The 27,755-nt window shown below is 37.5% G+C and overlaps 2 protein-coding genes across 7 annotated transcripts in view; one reads left to right on the forward strand and one right to left on the reverse strand.

Annotated features, from left to right (window-relative positions):
- The window catches only part of PRKD3 (protein kinase D3), an 86,186-nt gene extending 69,765 nt beyond the window's left edge, over positions 1-16,421 (forward strand). For both annotated transcript variants that reach the window (XM_069583537.1, XM_069583538.1), the window contains exons 13-19: positions 1,330-1,402; positions 2,848-2,954; positions 7,683-7,844; positions 8,088-8,186; positions 10,522-10,789; positions 12,661-12,746; positions 13,566-16,421. In XM_069583537.1, coding sequence (XP_069439638.1) covers positions 1,330-1,402; positions 2,848-2,954; positions 7,683-7,844; positions 8,088-8,186; positions 10,522-10,789; positions 12,661-12,746; positions 13,566-13,739 — 969 coding nt within the window. In that variant the 3' untranslated portion in view covers positions 13,740-16,421. The remainder of the gene's footprint in view (positions 1-1,329; positions 1,403-2,847; positions 2,955-7,682; positions 7,845-8,087; positions 8,187-10,521; positions 10,790-12,660; positions 12,747-13,565) is intronic.
- Positions 4,370-27,755, reverse strand: part of NDUFAF7 (NADH:ubiquinone oxidoreductase complex assembly factor 7) — a 28,551-nt gene continuing 5,165 nt past the window's right edge. For 2 of the 5 annotated variants that reach the window (XM_069583550.1, XM_069583552.1), the window contains 6 exons: positions 25,449-25,662; positions 24,347-24,405; positions 23,534-23,644; positions 20,497-20,640; positions 19,489-19,662; positions 18,599-18,959 (listed from right to left, as the gene is read on the reverse strand). In XM_069583550.1, the coding sequence (XP_069439651.1) occupies positions 18,744-18,959; positions 19,489-19,662; positions 20,497-20,640; positions 23,534-23,644; positions 24,347-24,405; positions 25,449-25,662 (918 nt within the window). In that variant the 3' untranslated portion in view covers positions 18,599-18,743. Of the gene's footprint in view, positions 4,851-5,057; positions 6,133-12,228; positions 13,828-18,598; positions 18,960-19,488; positions 19,663-20,496; positions 20,641-23,533; positions 23,645-24,346; positions 24,406-25,448; positions 25,663-27,755 lie in introns of those variants that run through there. The other 3 variants (XR_011255744.1, XR_011255743.1, XR_011255742.1) reach the window with 3 other exon arrangements.

Raw genomic sequence — 27,755 nt, forward strand, 5'->3', positions numbered from 1 at the left:
TTTAGAAATGTAAACTGTTCTTAGTTCAGGAGCCATACAGAAAGAGGCAGCAGGCTGGATTTGGCCCACAAGCCTAGTTTGCTGGCTCCTGTATTAGTTAGAAAAAAGGCTAGAAAAAGGAGTCCAAAAGCTGTATATAAATGTATTTGATTCAAATCCCTCTTACTCTTCAACTTGGGGCATCCAGCTGTTACTGTTCAATAACATAAATGTTGGGTTTTCTAAGATTGTAGTAGAAACTGGATACCCAGTTGTGTTGTGGGAGATGGAGGGTTTCAGGGAGATTTGATCTGTGTGGCTCTTGTCCAGGTAGCACGTGTGCATGTGCAGTCGCTACAGTCGTGTCCGACCCTGTGGACAGCAGCCTACCAGGCTTCTATGTCCATGGGATTTTCCAGGCAAGAATATTGGAGTGGGTTGGTAGGTAGCATAGGAACCAGATTACTGGGGAGAGAGAGAAGTTTTCTCATTTCATTTTTACAGATGAAAAGACCAAGTCCCAGGGAATTCAGCTTATTTAAGATTACCTAATTTAAATGGAAATTAGGGTTTGTGGAAGTACTGATTTTTATATGCCAGGCACTAGACTTGACACTTTGTATATCTTCATAAAATTCCAGTACGATAGATGTTATTATATCTGCTTTACTAATGAGGGAATGAGGCCTTGAATAAACTTGGTTTATTCAATCCACTGACTACCATGAGAAGGCACTGTCTGGGAATGTAACATTGAACAAAATGGGTGTAGTCCCTGGCTTCATGGAGACTGTAGCACGTACCCAAATGACACCTTGACCAAGGATCTGTGGGAAGGATTGGAGAATGCTTTCTAAGAATATTCTGACAGCAGCAGCCACTAATGGGGAAAAAAAAGGAAAGGGAAGGAAGAAGAGGAGTAGATATGAGTTACACATACTCTTTTCATCAGTCTTTCAAAATAAGTCTGATCTCAAAAATATAAAACTTTTGAGTTTTTCTTTCAAGTCAAAGATAGCAAGTCTCTTTAATAGTAAAGTTGGTAAAACTTTATTCTTAATTCTTATGTTAATTTACTTTTTATAGATCACTACTTAATAAATATATTTTTTAATACAAATCATGTTTCCCCCAGTGGTGGTCTTACAGAATACATTATAGTTGTACAGTAAGAGTCATAGTAAAATTGGTCTTTTTTAGGACAGAGAATGTCTGTATTTCATAAAGTATTTTGTGAAAAAGAAATCCCTCAGCCATAAAAACTGAAATGTATTTAAGTATTTGAATGATAAGAATCAGAGATATTGACATGGTTTCATGGAACTAATAACACTATTCTTTCCCAAATAGGACATCAGTACTGTTTACCAGATCTTTGCAGATGAGGTGCTTGGTTCAGGCCAGTTTGGTATCGTCTATGGAGGTAAGGACTTCCCTAGTGGCTCAGACGGTAAAGCGTCTGTCTACAATGCAGGAGACCCGGGTTCGATCCTTGGGTCGGGAAGATCCCCTGGAGAAGGAAATGGCAACCCCCTCCAGTACTATTGCCTGGAAAATCCCATGGATGGAGAAGCCTGGTAGGCTACAGTCCATGGGGTCGCAAAGAGTTGGACACGACTGAGCGACTTCACTTCACTTCATGGAGGTAAGCAGGTGCAGCCTTTTGTTGTAGATAATGTAGAGAATTAGGAAATTTAAAAATCATCTGCTAATTGTTAGCATGTTTTCACAATTTTGCAAGTGGTTTCTTCCTCAGAGATTAATCTGCATAATTTTAGATAAGTCCTTTTCACTATGCTGCTGCTGCTGCTGCTGCTGCTGCTGCTGCTGCTACCGCTGCTGAGTCGCTTCAGTCGTGTCCGACTCTGTGCGACCCCATAGACGGCAGCCCACCAGGCTCCTCTGTCCCTGGGATTTTCCAGGCAAGAACACTGGACTGGGTTGCCATGTCCTTCTCCAATGCATGAAAGTGAAAAGTGAAAGTGAAGTCACTCAGTCGTGTCCGACTCTTAGCGACCCCATGGAAGTATTAATTTCTTAATTTAAATGGAAAACTTTAAAAAGAAACAGAGAATCAGAAAATTCACAATAGTTTTCATCGTTTCTTGTAGCTTACACAGAAAGATGTTTGTGTGGTTTGAAGTTTATGTTGGATTCTGAGAGTTCATTTATTGAAGTATGTGCCCCACTGGTTTTCCCACACAGTTGCCCATTTGTCTGCGGTTGGCACAAATGGTGTATCAGGTCTGAACACCTGAAATCTTATCTCACTCTCTGACTTACATTGCCAAAGCCTTTTAACCTCACTGTGCTCAGTATCTTCATCAGTTTAATGGGGCTTATACAACCTGGCTTGTATATTAATTAACATATGTAAAGCTACTTTACGAGTTATGATGCAAGGTAGAAAAGTAATGTTAAACCCTTTGCATTCTTCACCACGACTAGTTGGCGTTTCTTCTTGAACATTTACCCTAATATATAGTTAAATCACTCTGCAAAGAACCTAGAGTAAAATGAATTCCATGGTAGGGTTTGTATCTTGACAGAATTTCTGAAGACTAAATCACATAGTCAACTTTCATTTATTTAATAAGGTGGATTATTTTTCAGCAGACAAGTTCATTCAAATTTCCTGCTATTGCAAATAATAAAACAGCCTTTATTAGAGGCAGTTACTATAAGGGAAAATTATAGTAATTATAGGTGAGTGATGGAGGAAGAACAAAATGAGCCTGCCCCCTAAAAGAAATACAAAAGTAAATACATATCAATTTCAGTTTGTGGACAACTTCCTAATGAAACTTCTGTATTGTATGTGACATCAATTTGCATCTTCTTTCTTACCTGGACTTTTTTGAAAAACAGGAAAACACAGAAAGACTGGAAGGGATGTGGCTATTAAAGTAATTGATAAGATGAGATTCCCTACAAAACAGGAAAGTCAGCTCCGTAATGAAGTGGCTATTTTACAGGTAAAAAGTTGCTTTGTATTGGTTTTAATTTTTGATTTATGAGTTTTTAAATCCAAGTCTGTCTAGTGAACTGGTAAGATTTGGTTTTTGTTTTCTTTGTTTGCATTTTATAACATTGGCTCAGTGAGAGGCCAGTGAGCTTCTGAATTGACTCCCTTTTTTTAAAAAAAGGCAAAATTACGTTACAGTAATCTAGGAGTTAAAAGGACTGACATCATGGTAGTAGGTTGTTTGGAACACATTTTCATAAGTAAAGTCTTAAATTTAAAAAGCTCAAATTTCATTCTTAACTCATCACTTCATGAACTAAAAACACTTTGATACTTCTGCCACCCCATTTCATTATAACAGTTTAATCCATCGAGCTATACTTTTAAAGATACATTGGCAATGAGTTAAATTCCATAAAATAAATTACTGTGAGTTTTTATTCTCATGTAACATGTTTATCTGTTTTGGAAGTCATCTAGAAGATTAAAAGTTAGCTTTATTTTTCTGAATACATTTAATTTATAATATGCAAATGTTTATTGATTCATTGTGTAGCTTTTGCATGGTATTTAAGAAAATGTAATAGTTAATGCTGTCAGAGCCCTATTTGCTTGTGGGTGAAGTTCAAGAAGACACAGCCTATTGAACCTGGTGCTTCTTTGGAGAAGAAGGTAAGAAAGTTGTAAACATGTAATTAATTTTACATTTATTACATTACTGGTCACTATTACTAACACCTGCCTCACTTTTTCCCAGATGATCAAAAGATGGTCTACAAGCTACCTGTGGTCCCTTCAAGGCTGCCTCCTCCTATGAAGCTACCTTTAAAATAGTCTGAATAGTAGCATTCAGACTCTGCATCAGGGTTTGAAAATATTGTTAGAGATCTTTTTTCATATCTAATTTTGGACTCTTTCTCAATATCCAGTTTTTATGCAAAAAATAAATATTAAGGATTTATTCATAAGACTTGATTTTTCCTTGTCACTTTTTAAAATTGTATTGTAGTTGATTTACAATGTTGTGTTAATTTCTGCTATACAACAAAGTGACTCATTTATACACACACATATATATATATTCTTCTCCATTATGGTTTATCATAGGATATTGAATATAGTCCCTGTGCTATACAGTAGGACCTTGTTGTTTATCCATCCTATGTGTACTAGTTTGCATCTGCTAATTCCAAACTCCTAATCCATCCTTCCCCCACCCCTTTCCCCCAGTCTATTCTTTATTTCTGTGAGTCTGTGTCTGTTTCATAGAAATGTTCATTTGTGTCAAACTTTAGATTCCAGATATAAGTTCTCCGTGTAACTTTGATCACAAATACAGCTCTGAACTAAATACTGAAGCTTATTTCTCCCATGTTACCAACTGCAGATGTTAATAAAACTAAGTTTAGGAATTTGCAGGTAATATACAATGTAAACACTTTATTATTATAGCACTCTGGTTCTTTTCATTGATATTGCCTGACTAGGAACATAATTAAATAACTGTAGTATGGGGGATTTTGTTACTCTCATTTCGTAAGGATGTGGTATTGTAAAATCTTCTGTTATTGCCTGAGGAGGGTAGTAAAGTGGGGGAGAAAAGATGGAGTGCTCTCCTGGCTCCCTGTGTGAATGGGAAGTTCAGTATTTTCCCCTCCTCTTCTTGGAAATCACCCAGAAGCTACAAGAAAAATGACACAGAAAAGCATACTCTAATACAGATAGAAGAGAGTTCAGATATACAGAATAGGTACACCTTTTTCCCAAAACAGTGGAGAGGGACCGGGCAGATGTAGGAAGAGGCACCACAACAGGAACTGGTTTTGCTGGCTCTTTCTGAGGTCTACAGTCATGACAGCCTCTCTGGGTTTCTCTCAGATAGAAGAAAGTGAAGGGGCGTCATGACCTAGTAAGATTTAATTCAAGAGAAAACATGAAATGAATTAAGAAGGGCACTCTCAGTGGAAGAGTGCAAATCACGCTAAACCAAATGACGTCAATAACTTTAAAGGAAAACTAGTGACCATTACAGGGAGGAACAGACAAATACATAAAAGTCCATGACAGATGAAGTAGACAAAGCTAAGTAAGAACAGAAGAGGCCTAAACATTATAAGGTAGATCTTACCAGTTTATATTGAACTCTGTACCCACAAATAAATAAATACTTTATTAGCTAAAAAATGTTTTTTATCTTAATGTACTAAAACTGCAAATATATTATAAAACTGGGGGAAAAAAATCTCCCATCACCTGAAAAAACTTTTTATTTAAAGTCTTAATTATTGAATCAGAGAGCAAAATCATGACCCAAGTATTTAGAAAATAATTGTGAAAATACTGTTTATCAGAGCTTTTAAACTACTACTCATAGAAATGTCAAATACTTAATGAGGAAGGAATGAAAATAAATGAACTGAGTCCAACTCCAGTTAAAGGATGAACAGTCAACCTAAGGAAAACAGAATTAACAAAGATAAAACTGGAAGTTAATAAATTTAGTACAGTAAACCCAAAAGCTGGTTAGCTATGTGGGTGGGATAGCAACAAACTAAGTGTCCAACTGAATCAAAATACAAGAAAATACAAAAACATTTTGGGAGGATGATCACAAATACTGAAAAAAATTAAGGAAATCTTAAGATACTGTCTTGGTGGCTCAGCTGGTAAAGAATCCGCCTGCAATGCGGGAGACCTGGGCTCGATCCCTGGGTTGGGAAGATCCCCTGGAGAAGGGAAAAGCTACCCACTCCAGTATTCTGGCCTGGAGAATTCCGTGGACTGTATAGTCCATGGGGTCACAAACAGTTGGACACGACTGAGTGACTTTCACTCACTAAGATACTATCTTGTGCAACTCTATTTAGATAAACTTGAAAGCCTGGAGAAAATGATTAATTCTATGAAACTATAATTTACCAAAACAGACTCCAGAGGAAATAGGACATTAAACAAATAGAAAAAGTTGTTAATTATGTTACAGCATAGTTGTGTTTTTGTGTGTTCATGCATATGTTCTCAAGGATGGCAGGGGTTGGGGGTGAGAAACTTGAGAGGTGATTTGACTGCAGTGTATAGGGGACAGCCGGCCACACTTACAGCTCTACGTTGATCGGAGTTAGGACGTTTTGGATCTTCTGCTTACTGCCGTTATCATGCCCCACCACTGGGGTATTTCACTTTATCTCCTGTAAGAGAGTGTCACTTTTTATTTTGCCACCTGGAACACCACCATTAAATTGTTTTAAGCTGATTATAAACAATATTTACTTTGTGCTTGCTGTGCATTTTCTAAACACTTCTAAAACACCAACCATGATTCAGAAGTTAAGCTAAAATGGACTAAGACACAGTCTCTGCTGTAAGTACTGTACTAGCGAGTAAGATAGTACACATGTAATACAGTACCACAGGATAAGCACCGCTGCGTGAAGAGTGCAGGGGCAGCTGCTACAGTAGTCCAGAAGAGAGTCAGTGTGAGCAAAAATTGAGCCATTACAACGGGAACTGAGAATGGTGGTTTCAAAACACAGTTGAGACATGGGGCCCAACTTCACACAGGCTGGAAAAACGTTTGCCCTCTTGGCATAATTTGATATCCACAGTGTGAGAAAAAAAGCGTAAGAAAAAACTATTTCTGTTAATAAGGATTAAAACATTTAATCACTTGGGCCAGTATTTAAGAACATTTAAGTTTGAATAAGAAAAATGAAACCAGGTTATTGAAGATACTAAAATTCATCCAGAAATTTAGATTTATGTCCAGAAATAAAGAACCATTAAATGTTTTTGAGGATGGCTGGCTTCTCAAATTCACTTTTGAGGAAGTTTTGTTTAATACCAGTAAGATAGTTTGCTTTTTTTTTAACTATCACATTCAGCTTTGTGTTTTTCAAACCTGTGAGCCTGAAAGTGAAAGCCAGTAAGTCGTGTCCAACTCTTTGTGACCCCATGTACTCTACAGTCCATGGAATTCTCCAGGCCAGAATACTGGAGTGGATAGCCTTTCCCTTCTCCAGGGGATCTTCCCAACCCAGATTTCCTGCATTGCAGGTGAATTCTTTATGAGCTGAGCCACAAGGGAAGCCCAAGAATACTGGAGTGGGTAGCCTATCCCTTCTCCAGCAGATCTTCTCGACCCAGGAATCAAACTGGGGTCTCCTGCATTGCAGGTGGATACTTTACCAACTGAGCTATCAGTGAAGCCCCAACCTGTGAGCCTAATAGTGCTTGAGAAAAATCGGGTGATGGTGGTAGAGATGTTGAACATGAAATAGGGAAGACCAAATCAAGATATAATATGAGATCAGGACTTAGATAAATAACTACCTTAAAGACAAAGCCACCTGTTGAGCCAAGACCTTTACAAACAGCCCTGAAGAACCAAATCTCTGTGTAATTGGCTAAAACTTTGATTGGCAGTTGGTGCCTATTTGTGGATAGCATAAAGTTAGAATACCATCAGAAGATTAAAAAGATGAGAAGAAAGGAAAAGCAGTAATGGACAAGGGTAGTTATATAATCAAACTGGGAAAACATTCTTTCCCTTCCCGTGCGTCTTCTCTTCAGTACAGAACTTTGAAAATCAAACTCCATGATCCTTTTTATTTTGTTTGCTTTTATTTTTCTGAACTATCTTTTGTGCCATTATTCCATACAGTTAATTGCAGTACATTGTTAGATATTTGCATAGTAAAACTTTACCCAAGTTGGTCACATGATGTCTGCAACTCTTCAGAATTTGCACCATCCTGGGATTGTAAACCTGGAATGTATGTTCGAAACCCCGGAACGAGTTTTTGTAGTGATGGAAAAGCTACATGGAGATATGCTGGAAATGATTTTATCTAGTGAGAAAAGTCGACTTCCAGAACGAATAACTAAATTCATGGTTACACAGGTATTTTAAACTTTTTTTTTTTTTTTGAAGCTAGAGAAAAATTAAGGACTATGAGAAATAGTAGTGCTTTTCACATATTGGGATATTGTGGGTGTTGTTACTTTGAAGAAGACAATAACACCTACAGTTAAATCTTGATGAACTGTAATGGACTTTTCAAATTATACCATTCGGGGGGTCCAGTTAGGAGTTAGCTGTGACTTTTCCAGGAACAGAAAAACATTCTCTTTTCTTCAATAACAGATACTTGTTGCTTTGAGGAATCTGCATTTTAAGAATATTGTGCACTGTGATTTAAAGCCAGAAAATGTGCTGCTCGCATCAGCAGAGCCGTTTCCTCAGGTGAGCTATTCTCCAGAGCCTTTTTAAAGTATGGTTTTGAGTATCTGTGTGGCAGCATTATGAAGCACACATGTAATGCAAGGCAGTGCTGTAGGTTCAGTTCATAACTACAGAAATAGAGTTTTCAGCTTGTAACTACCGGGGGGGATTTAGACCTGACTAATTTGAGTTGAGACTTTACGAATTATTGATATATTGTTTATTTTCATGAAGACTTTTTACACCTGATGACTTTTTAGACCAGTTCTTAAGGAGTCATTTTTTGTGATTTGTGCACAGTTTACCACTCCCCTGTGGTTTGGGAATGAAGTAGGAAGAGGTAGCCTTGGTTGGTGTTTGGTCCTCAGGACAAATTCCGTATGAAATAAACTGAGAGATAATCCTGAAATGGGAAGATGAGATTTTGGCTGAGGCAGGCAGCCAACGCTTCCTCTTTGGAGTACTGTATTTCAAACATTCTCAGCAAAACCCATGGAAGAATTACGTTTCCCATCACCACCGGGGCTCACATACATATGATGATAATGTGTCTCCTGCATGTGATACACACATTTTGTTTTTTACTTGGTTAAATTTTATTTCATTAAAACGTGTTCATCTTGATTCAGATTTATCTCATAACCTAAAAATGGCTCTTAACCCAAAGTCTGAATCATTTATCCTGAGGACTATACATTGGTGGTGCCCGTGAATGTTTCTCATGACTGTCATCAGCTCGAATAATTTATTCCCAAGTTATTGCTTATGTGCACTTATTTAAAAAACAACTAGACAAGAGGCTAGAATAAGGGCAACAGATGACTATTCAGTTGGTAAATACAACTCAGATTGTCTTTCAAAGAAAGATATTTTTAAAAATTATTCAACTCTTTTACATTTAAGGAAGTAATCATATTCCTCTTAGAATGCATATGAGAATAAAAGTAATCCCCTGTCTTTATGAGGTCAAAAAGGTGCCATGAGCATTGATGCTATATTTTAAATAAAGTGCTTCCATATATTATTTCATTTGATCTACAAAGGAGTATGGGCAAAAGATGCACATCCCTCCAGCTAAGGTAGCTAAGGTTAAAACTCGAACCTTCTGACCTCCATTAGGATCAAAGGGAAAATAATGTCATTTATTTGATACCCTTTTTTTTTTTTATCAAATGCCAGCCATGGCCACTCTTTTTTCAGTTGCCAAACTGCCAAGTCATCTTTATCAAAATATTAGATGAAATATGGCATTTAATGAGGGGGAAAAGAGAGTTCACATTTCTTCATGGTTGATAATCCTGTTCTTCAAATAGGATTTGAATCTCAGAGGAAGTAGCCAAATTCAGTAATGACACAAAACTAACATCATAAAAACATGTATGAAGGTCCATCTTTGCTTTCCAGTCATTATGTGTATCACTGGTTTTGAGAGGCCAAATCCCCCATCTCTCAGTTCATCTTAACGTTTTTAGTGAAGACATTTTGTGAATCTGGGCATTTCCCTCAGGGAAGTACTTGGCATTTGCTGTTCAGCATGGACGTATCCTTAATCACCAGAATTAGAACCTCTGCTAGAGGAATAGGCAGCAAGCTCATTATATTTCCAGAGCTTTCTTTCCAAAAGATCATGGTAGTGACTGTGGCTACCCTCCATAACTCTTTAAATCTAAACATCTACCTAGCAATCTTTTGTTCCATAGTCATAGAAAAGCTACTCTTAATTCTTTCAAGCAATCTCTAGTATTACTCTCTTACTGGCCACATTAATAGTTATCTTTTAACACACCTGAGCTGGTGTGTATATACTTGCCAATATATAGTGACCTTGGGAAGAGAGAGTCTAGGGTTAAGTAAAATAAAGGGTAAGTTTTTAAATATCATAACTTACTTTTCATTTAGCAAACACTTGAGTACCTTTATACAGGCACTGTGAGGCCACTGAGGATTTAAAAATAATTCCTGCTTACAGATGATAGAAAGGAGTCTCCTTAAAAGCTAAATGATAAATGATCAGCACCCTCCATTTCATCAAAAATGATGAGCACTGATAACACCAGTCTGGTATTTGGCATTCTGGAAGCTAAACTTCAAAAGTGATTGTTTGAAATGAGCACTTAGCAAAGTTCTTCATACTGTTAGTAATGGATCATAGGGTTATAAATGTATCTTCCTTTTGGGAAAAGGGTATTTTACAATTTCCATATGTATGATCTTTTGACATTCATAATCAATACAGTTGGCAAATGTGTTTAAATGATTCCATATCATATTTAGGAACAGGTATGTATAAATAAATTGATATATATATATTTATCTATATCAATAATATAAAATTAACATCATCCTTAATTTCCAGGTGAAGCTGTGTGACTTTGGGTTTGCACGCATCATTGGTGAAAAGTCATTCAGGAGATCTGTGGTAGGAACTCCAGCATACTTAGCCCCTGAAGTTCTTAGGAGCAAAGGTTACAACCGTTCTCTAGATATGTGGTCAGTGGGAGTTATCGTCTATGTGAGCCTCAGTGGCACATTTCCTTTTAATGAAGACGAAGATATAAATGACCAAATCCAGAATGCTGCATTTATGTACCCACCAAATCCATGGAGAGAGATTTCTGGTGAAGGTAAAAAAAAAAATTTTTAATTTTTGGTCTGTGCCTCTTAGTTTAAAAACCTTCATGGTTCCAAATCACCCTGTTTTGACATCTCTTTTTAGTATTTCCCATTCATCTTCCAAATTCAGCTATTTATCATTGTTTCAAGAATACTTCCTTTTATATATCGTTTCTTTATCTTGCTAATAGTTTCCAGGCAGGGCACTGATCCAGGTCCCAGCTGCCTCATTTCCAAACTACTGAAACAGCTTTTTAATTGTCCTCCCCAGTCACCACTGCCAAGTCCGTCTTCTGGAAATGCTCCTTTCATCTAACTGTGCTCCCAGACATCTCAGCCTCCCTGTAACCAGGCTGCATCTGTAGGTCTCTGTGATGCGGCCCAAGTTCTCACCTTCTGGTCTCATCTGCTACTACTGCCTGCACAAGCTGCTTTCAGCCGTTCGCTGCATTTTGCCTGACCTCTCCCCTGCCTACTCTCCTCCTTGCTGTCGGAACCCTTCCAGCCCTTGAGAGATCCCTGATCTCGTGGCTCATCTGTGAAGTCTTCTCTGAACTCCTCCAAACTGTATGATCTACTTAGGCTACTAGTTGGGCCTATTTTTCCTGAAAAAAATCTTATCTTTTCATAGTCACTTTTCTTTTCTTCACCACAAAACATTTTTTAAAATTCTGCCAACTATGAGACCTAATCATAGGGATTAATAAAACTGGGAAAAGTTTGAGGGACAACATGTAAATAGTAGGCTTACTTGTTAATGAAGAGATGTGATGGAAGAAGTATATATGAGGGATTGGGGATGTTGCCAAAGTCACCTTAGAGCCCCTTGGACAGTGTGGTCTATAGACCTCACTTGGTGAGGTTATTAAAAAGACCCCCGGCTCCGTCCCTAAGACTCAGACTCACCAGCTGTACTGCTACTCAGGAATGCATTTTAGTAAACACTCTGAATGATCCTGATGCACATAGCAGACTGCCATTTAAGGAACAATGGATATTTAGAATATAGGGAAACTAGTACTTAAAATACTTTGGGGAGAAAAAACAGGGTGAAAAAAATCTAGAAGATTTTGACTGGTATGACGGTATATAGAACTAGAAATAGTATAAGTCATTAGTTTGGCTCATCCCTGGATGCAGACCTTAGTAACAATTGCCTTGTTACATAAGGATATTGTCAGTGTGTAGTTACATGGTTGCTTTGGTTTTGTAGTTAGCCCACTTCTACAAATAACTGGATAAAATATGCATGCTAAAACCTCACCACATACACCAAAATACCATGAACTTATTAAAAACCTGTTAAGTATGAACTTTCAGTAAGAAGTTATTGCCTCACTATAACTACGTCTGCAGGAGCAAGGCAAGGGCTTTGGCTGTTTTCCAGACCAAGCCCAAGACTAGAGAATAGCATAGCATCCTTGTGGAGGAAAAAACAGCAAAGCAAGACTGTAAAGAGGGTCTCTTTTATTCATTTTTAAAAGTAATGGTTAATTCTTAGCACATAAAAGCACCATTCTGAGCCCTTTGTGTGTATTAAGTTTATTTCATCTTCTCAACTACTTCATTCTACAGATGAGCAAACAGGCACAGTGCAGTTTAGTAACTGACCCCATGTCACACACAGTAACAACTTGGGCTCAGGCAGGTGGGCTCCATGCTATACTTTTAACTTGTATTCTGTACTATCTCCTTAATAAACCAGGTACACTGAATTCAGTAAATATTTATCAGTCACTATGTTAGTTTAAAGGCTATGTCCTTGAGAAGCAAAAATCCTCAACCCTATATTTCTATGGATTGAACTGCCTTCTAGGCAGAGTCACAGGTTTGAGGTGGTCAGTGCTCAGATTCACATATCTAATTTTGTCTTTTCCCTTAGCAATTGATTTGATAAACAACCTACTTCAAGTGAAGATGAGAAAACGTTACAGCGTAGACAAATCTCTTAGTCATCCCTGGCTGCAGGTAAAAACAATGTATTTCTCTTTGGCAGTCTTCATTTGAGCAGTTCATGGTGATCTGTCTTACTTAATGAAGCCACTCGTCAAAGATCATCAGATTCTGCGTGTCTTAGGGCCTTATGGTGTTTATTTCACCTTTTTGTAAGGTGAGCATAACACACTATATTGTCAAATATATTTTATTTTTAAAATGTAAGTGTAAACTTTTTGGTTTTGAAAAGATCACATATGCCATTTTAAATGTTTGGTTTAATTCCCCTAAAAGCCATTGCATAGATTTATCAAAAGATACCCCCAAACTTCAGACTAGAGGGAAGCTTTAGAACAATTACTGTAAAGGGAATGAGGGATATAAGTAACTTTAGAACAAATGTAATCATAATTAATCTCAGCAACTATTAAATTATCCTGATAACAGAGTCTAAGCACCTTTCCCCTGTTTTGAGGAGTAAGGGGTAATCAGATTAATAGTTATTATTAACCACCACTTTTTAATTTTAGAAGAGTTACTTCCTTCATGAGACTAAATCTGAGAAAGTTTCTATAACATTGCTAACCTAAATTATTACAAATGGAACTTATTGTATAGCTAGTATTTGAAATGGCAACCCACTCCAGTATTCTTTTCTGGAGAATCCCAGGGACACGGGAGCCTGGTGGGCTGCTCTCTGTGGGGTCGCACAGAATCGGACACTACTGAAGCAACTTAGCAGCAGCAGGGGGTAGGGGTTGTCAACTGCATAACTAGGGTGCTAAGCAAAAAGAACAAGTTCACAGTATTTTGTTTCTTTTACTGTTCATAATCTTCATTTTTTTCCCCTAGGACTATCAGACTTGGCTTGACCTTAGAGAATTTGAAACTCGCATTGGTGAACGTTACATTACACACGAAAGTGACGATGCCCGCTGGGAAATACATGCGTACACACACAACCTTGTATACCCAAAGCACTTCATTATGGCTCCCAATCCAGATGACATGGAAGAAGATCCTTAGTTATCAGTGAGCTAACTTCAATAAGGAAGCATTTCATGTTATGGACTGGTATTTTGCTGCATAACTGTTGTTCTTTGTATGCTGTCATCTGAAAAGATGCAAAGATACGGAAAACATAAGGAATCAGTGACACCGATACTGTAGTTCATACTGAGTAGGTACAAGAGGGGAAACTGAGTCATAAAAACACATAATGGAATCCAAGATGAAGCTTTTCATAAACCTTTACAACATAAGCAATAACTGGTTTTTGTATTTTTTCCTAATCGTTCATTTTAGTACAATAGTGGCACTTAATTTATCTTCCCTTTCCTGTTCTTACATTATTTTTTTAAAAAAGGAGTAAAAAGGCAAGCTAGAGTCCAGTTATTGCATAACTTGATAAATCATACAAGAGTTATTGCACAGTTTATAACTAAACAGATCTGCATTTATGAGATGACTGAGAGGCTACCAACATGCCATTTAAACATTTGTTTAACTGACCACAGAGGCACTGAGGGGTTTTTCCTAGATGCCCAGAAAGGGAGTGCTGAACTTGTTTACCCTTGTCTTTTAGGTCAGTTAAACTTCAGAACAATAGTATTGCTCTAACTTCTTTGGGGTTGAAATTCTGAATATGCTTTTCAGAACATGAAAAGTTGTTACCTTTTGTCTGTATGTTGCAACAGCCCCTAAGATTATTTGGGACAACTGACACACAAAACCAGGAGGAGGAACTGCTGGTCTCAGTGCTGAGTTGTTGCGTACGTCTTCCTACAGTTCAGCTCTGCGGCTGAATAGTCACATTCCCATTGATGCTGTTGTGATGCCACCATTAGATTCCAACATTTAATGGGTACAGATCTGAGCTCTAATCACACAATTTCTCTTTACATGGGACTGTATAATTTGAGGAAGAAAATTAAATACATGCCAAAAGCAGCGACAGTGCAGGGCCAGTTAATGCTACAGGAAATAACAACAAACAGTACTCTTTTCTTCTTCCCTTAGCTTATTGCAAGGCTTTACAGATATCCGGAATGTTTTTAAATCAATTATTTTAAGCAGTTTAGGGGAGTGGGTGGGGTGCAGCATGAAACCGTTTATAAAGAGTAGGGCTGTATTATCAGCTGAGCAAATGAAAGAATGAAATAAGCATTTTTAAAAACACTGCAGCTCCAGCAGCCAGCTAAACAGTTTTTGTACCCTAACATATTTAAGAGGTTAGACTTTTTCATAGCTTTTAAAAGTTACTAATAGTTTCCCCCCAAAAAAGTTAAAGATCTAGGACTATCCACTTATAGAAAATATAGGGGCTCTGTGTTTCTTGATTCCTAAATAATCACTGTGAATGTTTTTTTTTTCCCCTCCAAAAAGAACAAAAGATGTGAAGCCCAAAAATCTGGCACCACTCTTAAAGTATGTTGACCTCGGCAGGTGACAACCTGGCTGAGCTTTGAGCTCCTCAATCTATAAAATAAAGGTTATAATTCTTGCCTCTGTCTTCCTCAGTGTTGTTGTGAAGATCAGATATTTATAAGCTAAAAGTTATAAAAGTGTTAATTATCATTGCCCATGGAATTTGCAATAGCAAAAGAAAAGAGTGTTCTTGTGAACATAATGAGAGTGCCTTCAGAGATCCCTGCAGCCACTCCCTTGTGTAGGGCTAAAAATGCCCTTGAGAGAATGAAAGCAAACACCAGTGCTCCTCTATTCTGAGCTCTTTACATGTTTTCCCCTCACAGTAGACATGGATAAGTCATTTCAAACTTTGTCTCACAGATAAGGAAAGTGAGGCCCAGGAAAATTAACTAGCTGCCTAAGGTCACACAACTAGGATGTGGGTTTGAATCCAGGCAGTGTGTCTCCAGAGTCGTCCTTACTCTAACCATTCTGCTATACTGCCTACCATTAGATATTCCCAGAAGACATTCCACAGTGTCTCAGTATTTCATTCTCATTCAGGAATTTCACCTTCATACAGGAACTTTAAAAACTAAAAGCAAGTTAATTGTGCAAAGCCTTTGGGAAACGCTTTTTCCCTGTGATGGGGGTGACTCCCCTAATTTCTCTAAGTCTGTTTATACGGTCAGTGTGCTCAGATGACGTGATTTCTGAGTCACTAGGCACCCTATTGTGGCTTTACTGCGTAAGATGAAAATTTTAACTGGAATGCTGTTTGCTATACTTATATAATAAAACTTTACAAGCCATAAAATTAATTGCACTCTTTGTTTTTGTTATTGAGAAGTTTTCTTAGAAAAAATTGTAAAGGCACTGTCAGATAATTTAGAATTGAGTAATTTTCTCCAGTTACTGTATAACCTGCATAACCTTTTTTGTCTTGAAGTCATCATGTTTGTATAAGAAATAATTGTTAGAAACATTTGATAATGTATACAAAGTCTATAATGACATTGTTTAGTACATTTTTAATTATATCCCACTTTTTGTAAATATCCTCAAAGAAGTTTGATAATAAAATGTATTTCCATATCACTGTACTTTTCCATGTGAAAACCTGAGCTAGTAGAGGTATCCAAAGAAAATTGTATTTGGTTGTGTTATTTTCCCAGGCTTTGGTAAGAGAACTGTTTCAGAAATAGTATTTGTAAATGAAACTAATGCTATATTTAAGAACACAGATTTTTTTTATCTGACTAAAATAAAAAACAACTCATTATTACAATTTCATACAAACTTTGAGGTAATTACCTCGAGGTCTCATTTATTGAAAGTTTGGAATAATTAAAAGCTTTTCAGAAACTACCATCAAATATTCAACTGTTGCAACTGCCAAAAGACTTAATTTACTTTTTTCTAGGTTTTAAGAAGCACTGGCTAACTCTTTCCCCTTAATCATGAAAACTATTAAATAATTGGGAATGGCCAACTATGGACATTTTCATTCAACACTCTGCCAGTGAACTTCCAATATAGTTAAGCTATAAATTGAAGACATATAACTAACATTCTTTTCTTTTAATCTCTCAAATTTGTGTGGCTATTAATATAATTCTTCAGAAAGTCCATGTCTGGTATTATTTAAAAAGTTCTGTGAACCAAAAGAATGGGAACTTGCAGAAATAAATCTTGACAATTATCCAAAAATGAGAGAATTAACTAATTTTAGAAAATTATTCCTCCTAAGTAGTCTGCATTTACTCTCATTCATATTTTAAGTACCTGTCAGGTTGATTGGTTTTACTGTGACTTTAAAAAATTTTTTTTAACTTTGTTTTTAATTTTAATTTTGTTTTTAATTAAAAAATTCACAGAAGCATATTATAAAAAATTCAGATACCAAAAAGGACAAATTAAAAAAGACTCCTCACCCTTCAAACCAGACTGGCAAATTTCATAGTGATTATTGGGCGTTCATAGCAAATATAAGGCCTACCTCAAGAAAAAAAATTTCAAGTAAACAACCTAATCTACCATCTAAAGGAATTAGAAAAAGAACAAAGCCCAAACTTAGCATATGGAAGGAAATGAGAGGAAATATAAAGTCCAGAAAACAACAGAAAACATCAGTGAACCAAGCACTTGTTTTTTGAAAAGATAAAATTGATACATCTTTAGCCAGGCTTATTGAGAAGTGGAGAAGGCGATGGCAACCCACTCTAGTACTCTTGCCTGGAAAATCCCAGGGACGGGGGAGCCTGGTGGGCTGCCGTCTCTGGGGTCACACAGAGTCAGACACAACTGAAGCGACAGCAGCAGCAGCAGCACCATTGAAAAGACAGGACCCAAATAGAATAAATGAAAGAGGAGAACTACTAGAGATACAAAAAAAAAAAACAGAATACCACAAATAGTTATATGCCAACAAATCAGACAACCTAGAAGAAATGCACAAATTTTTAGAAACTTACCCCACCAAGACTGAATCAAGACAATCTGAACAGACCAATCATTGGTGGTGAAATTGAATTTGTAATTAATAAAAAACCCAGCAAACCAAAACTCTAGGCTTCACAAAGGAATTCTAAACATATAAAGAAAAGCTAATACCTATCCTCAAACTATTCCAGTAACAGAATGGAATACTCCCAGATTGATTCTACCAGGCCACGATTTCCCTTGTACCAAAACAGATAAAGACTACAAAAGAAAACTACAGGCCAGTATCTGATGAATAAAGACACAAAAATCCACACAGAGTAGCAAACTGAATCCAACAGTATACCAGGATCAAGTGGGATGTACTCCAGGGACACAAGAATAGTTCATTATTTGCAGATCATTCAGTGTGATCAACGTTAATAGAAGGATTGAAATCACAGTCGTTCAACAGACAGAAAAAAGTATTTAACAATATTCAACAGTCAGTCATGATAATACTCAACAAAGCTGATACAGAAGGAACTTACTTCAATAAAGGCCATTTAACATTATACTCGGATTTCCCTGGTGGCACAGACAGTAAAGAGACCTGGGTTTGATTCCCTGGGTTGGGAAGATTCCCTAAAGAAGGGAACAGGCAAACCCACTCCAGTATTCCTGCCTAGAGAATTCCATGGACAGAAGCCTGGAGGGATACAGTCCATGGGATCACCACGTCAGACACAACAACTTTCACTTTTCTTTCACTTTTGGACTTCCCTGGTGGCACAGTGGATAAGAATCTGCCTACTAATGCAGGGGATATGGGTTCGATTCCTGGTTCAGAAGATTTCCACATGCCACGGAGCAACTAGTTATATTTAATCAGCCCCCTGTGAATGGCCAGTTGTTTCCAGTTTTTATTAAACCAATCAGTATTCATGTTTACACTTTAAAATAACACTATAACAACCAGCTTTATTAATTAGAGGATACTCAATAATTTGTTTCATTAAATTGAGAACACACAAATACAATCTTAAAAGATCAACTTCCAGTGGTACTGTATGGTTTTTTTTTATTGGCTGTGATGAGATAAAATATTTTAATATTTATTTTACCTGTGATATATAAAATATGTTCCCTTTATTCTGGTTTCTTAGGCCAACTTGGGGGTGAAAAGTCCAAACTGAAATATCACTGCCAAGCAAGTTCACCAAACCCAGCTACAGGTGATGGAGAGGGTTTTGACTGACGTGCATTCGTCTGATGATTTCTACCATGAAGTCTCTGATGAGGTACCAAGGCAAGAAAGTTAAATCTTTCTCCCATCTTCATAGGATTCATTAACATATTATACCCCTGAAGTAACTGCTGCCTCAATGATGGCTCATCTGTTTTATCTAAAAGAATCTGAAAAGAAAAAATGTCAGTAAAAATAACCAGAAGAAACAATTCCTAGGTATATGTAGTAATACAATGACTATTAGCTATTCAATAAAACAGTGCTTAAAAATGTGATTTTGAGCCTCTACCTCAGAATCATGGCCTGTTTATTGAAGACATAGGTTGCTGTGACCCAAACCTATAGATTTGTATGTTTAACAAACATTCCCAGGTGGTATGATCTACGATGAAGTGTTAAGATGTCTTTAAGACAGTTCTAAAATTCATACTCATACAGGCAGTTAAGTTTTCTTAACAAACATTAACACTATTTGGAAGTCTTAAGTCTACCTCATACAGAGATGCGTGAAACTTACCAATCTGCTCTCCCCTCAAGTGGTCTGGTTACACTGAAGCCTACACTGCTGAAAAGGCCACAACACCATGGATCGGACTATAAGAGCACCGAGACCAAGTGAACTCACTATTTACTATATGCGTTGAAATACTAGGAAATTAAACTAGTTAGTAATAGTGAAATAAGATAAACCATTACCTTCAGCCGGACGTCAATGCCCATGTTTCTTAAAAAAGTTTGCTGTTCTATTGGACCCAGGGAAGCTACTTTCCCCTGGGACATTCTACGCAAGTAACTGAAGTCCACGTCAGCTGTTAGGTCTGCTGTTCCTGGGGCAGTTAGGACGTCATGAAGCCGGTGGCCACGAAACCCCTTGAACGTAATTTTTAAATGATGAGTTTTTGTACTTTTATGGTTATCATTATCAAGATTAAAGAAATGCTATCATGTAGTCCACTTTACATAACAACTGTTAAAAAGGAATATATGGCCTACATCAGGGGTTTACAAACTCTTACAACATAGCACCCTTTCTTCAAATGAGATACTATGTGGAAAACCCACTATGAAGTACTATGTTGTAGTGCCTGAACATGCTGCCTTTGACATCTGTTGAAAATTCTCATTAATGTCCATGGTGATGAAGAGAGAATTCTCCAGATGAACTCAGGTTAACAGAACCTAGACAGTGTTTTACAAAGTGTATCCATCGGCATATGCATTGTAGTCTCCTGAGAACATGTTACTGGACTCTTTCCAGACCTAGCAAGTCAGAATCCTAGAGGTAAATCTAGACAAACAGTGTTTTAAAAGAAACTCTCCAGGTTTTTCTTTAAAAAAAAAAAATAATAAAGTTAAACTTTTTTTTTTAACTGAAGGGAGGAGAAATTTTTAAGAACTTTTAAGAAAATCTTCCCACTTGAATTATTCAGATGTTTACTAGAATCTATGGAAACCTAGGTTCTGCAACTTAAGGAATAATGTAGACAATCTAGACCCTGTTCATAGGAAAGGTGGACAGTAAAATACTGGGTTAAGGGCAATTATAACAACATATATTATAAAATAATGTAATGCAGCAAAGACAGACACTGTAGAAACCAAAATGAGATACATATCTTCAATGAACTTCAACCCTAACATATGACAACTAAGTAAACTATACCAGTTAAATTCTGATAAATCATGTGACTGAATTATACATACTCTGAAGGTGTCTGTCTTAGTCCCGTCATGACCATAATCCGCGATCAGGGCAGCACCTCCAGTTAGCGAAATGCGTTGAGAAAGTTCCTGAATAACAACCCCAGCCTCAGGACACACTTCCACATGATCCCTTGTTTCATCATCCTAGTAAGGGAATAGCTGAATCAAAATACATCATTCAAAAAACTTGTTTCCTTACGGTTTTCCTACAATGAGTATTTCTCAGTTATAATAAAAACAAATTCCTTGTCAATATGAATATGTTGTCTACACTCAACTTTTCACATGACACCCTTTGTATTGTATAGAACTCCTTGGTTCTCTGATGCCATCCACTCAGTTTACAAACACGTTTTATTTTGATGCCTTTTATAAAAAGCCATAAGCCCTCCCAACTCTCCAGATGGCTAAGTACATTATCATTTCATTTATGGTGATTTCACTTCTATATCATAATTCATATAAATATATTCCACTGGGCTGAAACCATGGGAAAGGGATTTTTGTCTGCCTGGAACAGTGTCTGGCACATAAGAGACACTAAAAACTTGTGCTGGAAGAACAAATTAAATAAATCCAATATAACAAAACAGAGCCTATTAAGTATATCTGCCTTCTTTGGGGGCAAAAGGTACCCCAATGATATACCCTAAATCTAGTTAATACCGGCTTATAAACCAGTGTCAACGTAACTGAAGCCCTTATTTCCCAAGATGTTCAACTATTAAGGGTCTTCGAGAAGTACATATTCGCTTAGAAAGTATATGAACAGTAAATAATAATACTTGCCAACTGGATTAGTATATATTAAATTTCACTAATTCCTGTTATTGAACAAAATTTTTTCCTCATTATGCAAATGTACATTAACTTTTGCTACCTCTTAACACCTATTAGAAAAGACCCTGAGGTGGCAGAGGATGACATGGTTGGACGGCATCACCAACTCAATGGACATAAATCTGAGCAAACTCTGGGAGATGGTGAAGGACAGGGAAGCCTGGCGTGCTGCAGTTCATGGGGTCGCAAAGAGTCAGACATGACTTAGTGACTGAAAAACAGACACCTATTGTAAGTGAGATACTGACTTGCCTTGAAGTCTCTGCCTATAATAGCACAGGAGAAGGCAATGGCGCCCCACTCCAGTACTCTTGCCTGGCAAATCCCATGGACGGAGGAGCATGGAAGGCTGCAGTCCATGAGGTCGCTAAGAGTCGGACACGACTGAGCGACTTCACTTTCACTTTTCACTTTCATGCATTAGAGAAGGAAATGGCAACCCACTCCAATGTTCCTGCCTGGAGAATCCCAGGGATGGGGGAGCCTGGGTGGGCTGCTGTCTCCAGGGTCGCAAAGTTGGACACGACTGAAGCAACTTAGCAGCAGCAGCAGCAAGAAGTATAGAGTCAGGCAGACTCAGCCTGCGAGTCTCGGCTCATCCACTGCTTACTAGAGACAAGTTACTTCACCTTTCACAGTCTAGTTCCTCAGTACATATTCTAGGCTTACTGTGAGGATTAAATGAAATAATAAACCACTAAGCCCCCAGTGTGTGTTAGTCACTCAGTCGTGTTGGACTCTTTGCGACCTCATGGACTGTAGCCCACCAGGCTCCTCCGTCCCTGGAATTCTCCAGGCAAGAATACTGGAGTGGGTTGCCATTCCCTTCTCCAGGGGATCTTTCCCACCTAGGGATCAAATCCAGGTCTCCAGGATTGCAGGCAGATTGTTTACCAACTGAGACACCAGAGAATCCCAGCTTACTTGGCTTTACCATCTAAGCCCCCAGTGCTGTTTGATAAATTCCATGGTGTGACTACATAAACCACGGGGCCAGTTTCAAGCATAAGCCGACAGGCCTCAGTGTTCCATGCTGACATTCTTTACATCCTACACTGCTTGCTCTTCAGGACAACAGATTTCCATTCCCATTTGCTCCATCCAAATGACAGGGAAAAGTTATCACTGCCTCTCTCCTAAGTGTACACTGTTCAAGTGAAGAACTAAAAACAACTCTCAGAGGGTTAGCTTCTGGAAGCTTTATGAATTTGATTCGCACTCAGGTAAAATTAGGTAGCCAGAATGTGAAAAAATAGAAATGTTCACAAGCACTTAGGCTATTTTAAACTTATGTTTTGCAAAGAAAACAATTCACAGGTTTATGTTTAAAAGCTTATAAAATCAATAACTTCTGAGACAGAAATCCTTACTTATGGTCTAGAAAGTAGAAATCATTTTTTCTCAGCTCAAAAAAGGGGAGGTGGGTGGGATAAAACAGGCAATCTAAAGCCCAAACGTGCCTGGGAAGTAAAGGATTTTTGAATCATTAAACCCAAACCTAAGATCTGTAGCCTCTTGAGATTATTCCTTGAGGACAACAGAGTGCAGCAGTACATCCACCATTTGGCAGACTAAAATCAGACTAGAATCATGTGCCATACTGTTGAAGCATGCCTTTTTTCTTTCACCCAAATTTAAATTTGAGACAAAAATGCATGCTCCAACAGTAGATGGTGGATGGCATCACTGACTCGATGGACGCAAGTCTGAGTGAACTCCAGAAGTTGGTGATGGACAGGGAGGCCTGGCATGCTGTGATTCATGGGGCCACAAAGAGTCGGACACGACTGAGCGACTGAACTGAACTGGAGGATAGTTTTGAGAATTGAATGAGAAAATAGAGTAACACAAAGAAAGTATTTAATAAATATTGTTATTGTTACCTTACTATATATACACTGTACAACACTGTTTTCACAGACACATAACTTCCTGTCAAGTAGACAATGTTGTCATCATTTGATAGAGAACTGCAGGAGACGATCCGGAACTTGCTGAGTAAGCACTTAAATTCTTATTACATGAAGCTCACACAGCCAAGGAATGACTTGAACCCATTCTGACAGATCCTATGCATTTGCACTATCAATAAAAAGCTCTTCTCATGTTACAAGGAACTCTAAAATAGGAACTCAGAGAAAATAAGACCGAAGATTGGGTTGGCAATAAACTTACGGAAAAAAAAGCTTATTCGTACTTGTATGAACGTTTCTGCTGGGGTGGCACATGGCGCCAAAACAAATCTCAGTTTATCAGAAACCTGTGGATCAATATCAACAAGTACTTCTCGCCATCCGTGTGGTGTTTTCTAAACACAAATAACAAAAAAACAAATTTCTGCAAGTCTGTTCTCAAAACCGCCTTTATCAAAATAGCAAATCTTCTCCTCTTATCATATATAAGCTAGATAAATAACATTTACAGAACATTTCACCACTTGAAATTATTTAAAGGCATTACTTCACTTCCTTTGAATAATATGAGTAGACTGACAGATGCAAACTATTAATGTTGTTTAGATAAGAAATGGAAGAGAGAGTAAGCAACATGGTAAGCGCCCCCAAAACAGAAAACAGACTTAGGAGGACTAATCAGAAGCTTTGCCAACAAATCACTACATAATAACCTATACTCTTAGCCCTAGAAGTTACCAGTACACACGCACTGCTACCAAATCTTAAATCTCCTCACAGAAAGAATGAAGAAAAATTTTAATTTTTAGAATTTAAAAATATTTCCTAAAAAAATTATCCTTCATTGTACTACAGTCACGTACCATCTTATATTCCCATACATCTTTATCCCAGAAGAATTAAGAATTCTTAATAATTATCCTAAGAGAACTAAGAATCCTTAATATTTCACTTTTGCTTTTCAATTATTTATATTCATCAAACTTCCGAATATAGCTAGCTTCAAATAGTAACAATTAAACATCATAAATGTTTATTCTTACAACAAAAGGCCCTTTGCTATTCGATTATAAATGTGACTTCTTTCCCATTAGTACCTGAAACTTATGCACAGGAAGAACATCAAAAAATTCATGTGCGAGATAAAAGCTGTACTCTGTTTAAAAACAGAAGAGAAAAATTAACACTTCAGCATTTTCAAGGCAATAAATTGGTTCTTTCGGACATTAGCAAAAAGAAAATGCACAGTTCTTCATATTGGAAGTTGTGATGCTTGTGTAATTACCACTTTCACAGAGTTATCCACCTCTTCACAGGAAACCTACTGTGCAGAACTGATACAGGAGCAACTATTACTATTCTCATTTTCCACACAGAGAGTCCCAGTTATCAGTGTAATCTTTAATGCACCACTAGGAATGAAATGAATCAGAACTCAAATCTGTTAGCTACAAGAGGATTTGAATTTCCTAAAATCAAATGAGATGGTGAAGGCCAGGAATGGCTGTGGCACCTTGGCCAGGGTCAGACTACCACGTTAGGTTTGACCTGGGGCTCGTTAATATAATATCCTTGAGGAATACAGGGATTTCTCCACCACCCTTTACAAGTAAGGATAATCCAAAGACTACAATATTAAACTCATCTACAGGACTTCCTGGTGGTCCAGTGGCTAAGACTCCATGCTCCCAATGCAGGGTGCCTGGGCCAGTCCCTGGTTAGGGAACTAGATCCCATATGCTATAACTATTAATAACAGATTCCACACGCCGCAACGAAGATGGAAGTTCCCACGAGCTGCAACTAAGGCCCAGTATGGCCAAATAAAGAAATAATTTTTAACAACAAAAGTAAACTCATCTCCTAACACTGCCTCCTTCAGCCCCACTGCCTCGGGCTGCTTCATCGTCAGTACTATCTTAGGGGTAAGGAAAAACTGAAATGTACAACAGAGATCCCTATTTTGGTTTTGTCTGGTTTTTGCAACACTGCCTGAAATTCACTGCTCCTCAATGTTAGGAGATTTTATTTTCTAACACAGTGCTCTTCTCCAGAAAAAAATGTTTGTTAATCTCTATAAGTAAGAGAATTGGCAGCAGTAACTCAATCTACTATACTGCAAAACAAGGTTGTGCTCACATATCACTGTGAGGGGGTCTGTGATCAAAATTCTTTCATTAATCAATGTAAAATAATTACCTTTTGGAACATCTTGCAGATCTCGGTACCAGGAAACTGGAATTCCAGATTTAGTGACACCTTTCATATATACTGGGGATTCAGCATTTCGCTCTAATGGGACCTTCTCTTCAGTCAACGTTAATGCTTGAATCTCACTTAATTTCTGGCTCACCTCTACCAGATGTAGTGAAATGTCACAGTTTTTTAGCAAAGACCCAAGTTGACTAAATACCTAAATATAAAAAGAAGAAATTGGCAAAATACAGAGTGTTGAGTAGATTTTAGGTTTTCTAGCCATTTATTTCAATAATTTGTATCACAGTAGAAGTAATAACTGGTTTCAGAGAAATTTATTCTTCACACAGGTCACTCTCCAGCAGTCTATAAGAACCAAAACCTATTGGAGTTATTAAACATAGTCTATATAAGAAATGAACAGTCTACAATACCATTTGCTTTCCTACTGATAAAAATTAGAATTATGACTAACAAATGAAAATAAAAGCTTTAGCATCCAATAAAAACAATGATTCAGATTAGGGAGTCTAAAAAAAGACCAAGGAAATAAAATTTATATGGCCTTGATTTTAACTTTGAAAAAATGGAGATTTATTACTTGTAAGACCTGGAAATCGCATATCACACCTAGTGCCACATAGCATGTTCACGGCTTGATTTTAAAAAGCTGCCCTGTCTACAAAACAATCTTACCCAGATGATCAGACTGTATCCACAAGAAATCAGATTTGAACAGCACTAATGACTTCACAGTTTAACTTCGAGATTCTTTCCATTTCAATTTTTCCTCAGCTACACATACTTTTTATTTTTAGCCATTGTAAACATAAGGAGAAAAAAACCAAATATAGTGATGTTTTATCAATATATATTAATGCAAAATATTCAATGCTAATTATATAAGTACATCAATTTTTTTCACTTGAATTTAATATTCACTGGTGACGTTTTCAAATTCAGTTTTGAGATGAAACTACACATGGAAAACTTCTTCCTAAGAGAAAAATGTGAGAGTTGGACTATAAAGAAACCTGAGCACTGAAGGATTGACGCTTTTGAACTGTGGTGTTGGAGAGGACTCTTGAGAGTCCCTTGGACTGCAAGGAGATCCAACCAGTCCCTCCTAAAGGATATCAGTCCTGGGTGTTCATTGAAGGGACTGATGTTGAAGCTGAAACTCTAGTACTTTGGCCACCTCATGCAAAGAGTTGACTCATTGGAAGAGACTCTGATGCTGGGAGGGATTGGGGGCAGGAGAAGAAGGGGAAGACAGAGGATGAGATGACTGGATGACATCGCCAACTCAATGGACATGAGTTTGGGTGAACTCCAGGAGTTGGTGATGGACAGGGAGGCCTGGCGTGCTGCAATTCATGGGGTTGCAAAGTCGGACACAACTGAGCGACCGAACTGAAGTGAAGAGAAAAATCCTTCAGAAATTTGATCAAAAATAAAACATTTGTAATTATGCCTTTGGAGAAGGCGATGGCACCCCACTCCAGTACTCTTGCATGGAAAATCCCATGGACGGAGGAGCCTGGTGGGCTGCAGTCCATGGGGTCACTAAGAGTCGGACAAGACTGAGCGACTTCACTTTCACTTTTCACTTTCATGCATTGGAGAAGGAAATGGCAACCCACTCCAGTGTTCTTGCCTGGAGAATCCCAGGGACGGGGGAGCCTGGTGGGCTGCCGTCTATGGGGTCACACAGAGTCAGACATGACTGAACCAACTTAGCAGCAGCAGCAGCAATTATGCCTTTGGCTATTTTCTTTATATTCTTTGGCTGTTTCAGAGTTCTTAGAACTTGAAATAGGGAAGCACTCTCAAGACATTTTTAAGACCTATGGGTATAGTTTGGTGCATATGGTTTGGAGCACAGAGTTTAAGATACGGCAAATGGTTGTGAACATCTTGTATTGGTAAGAGGGTAGCTATTGAAGATGCGTAGGCAGGGGAATTGATAAAGCCAAATATTTTCTTTCCAAAAAACAAACATAACAGTTGGATTATAGGGAGGCAAGGATTAAGTATTTGGTATTAACACATACACACTACCATATATATAAAACAGATGAACAACAAGGAACTATATTTAGTATCTTATAATAACCTATAATTGAAAATAATCTGAAAATAATTATATATAATCACTTTGCTATAACCTGAAACACTGTAAATCAACTATATTTCAACAAAAAAAAATAAAAAACCTGTGGGCTTAATTTTTAAGGTACTTGAGACAAAATATTGTTTGAGAATTTTATTATTTTATATTCAAATGTCTTTGTCAATTTAAAAAGATAC

This window comes from Ovis canadensis, chromosome 3, assembly GCF_042477335.2.
Source record: "Ovis canadensis isolate MfBH-ARS-UI-01 breed Bighorn chromosome 3, ARS-UI_OviCan_v2, whole genome shotgun sequence".
Lineage (NCBI taxonomy): Eukaryota > Metazoa > Chordata > Mammalia > Artiodactyla > Bovidae > Ovis > Ovis canadensis.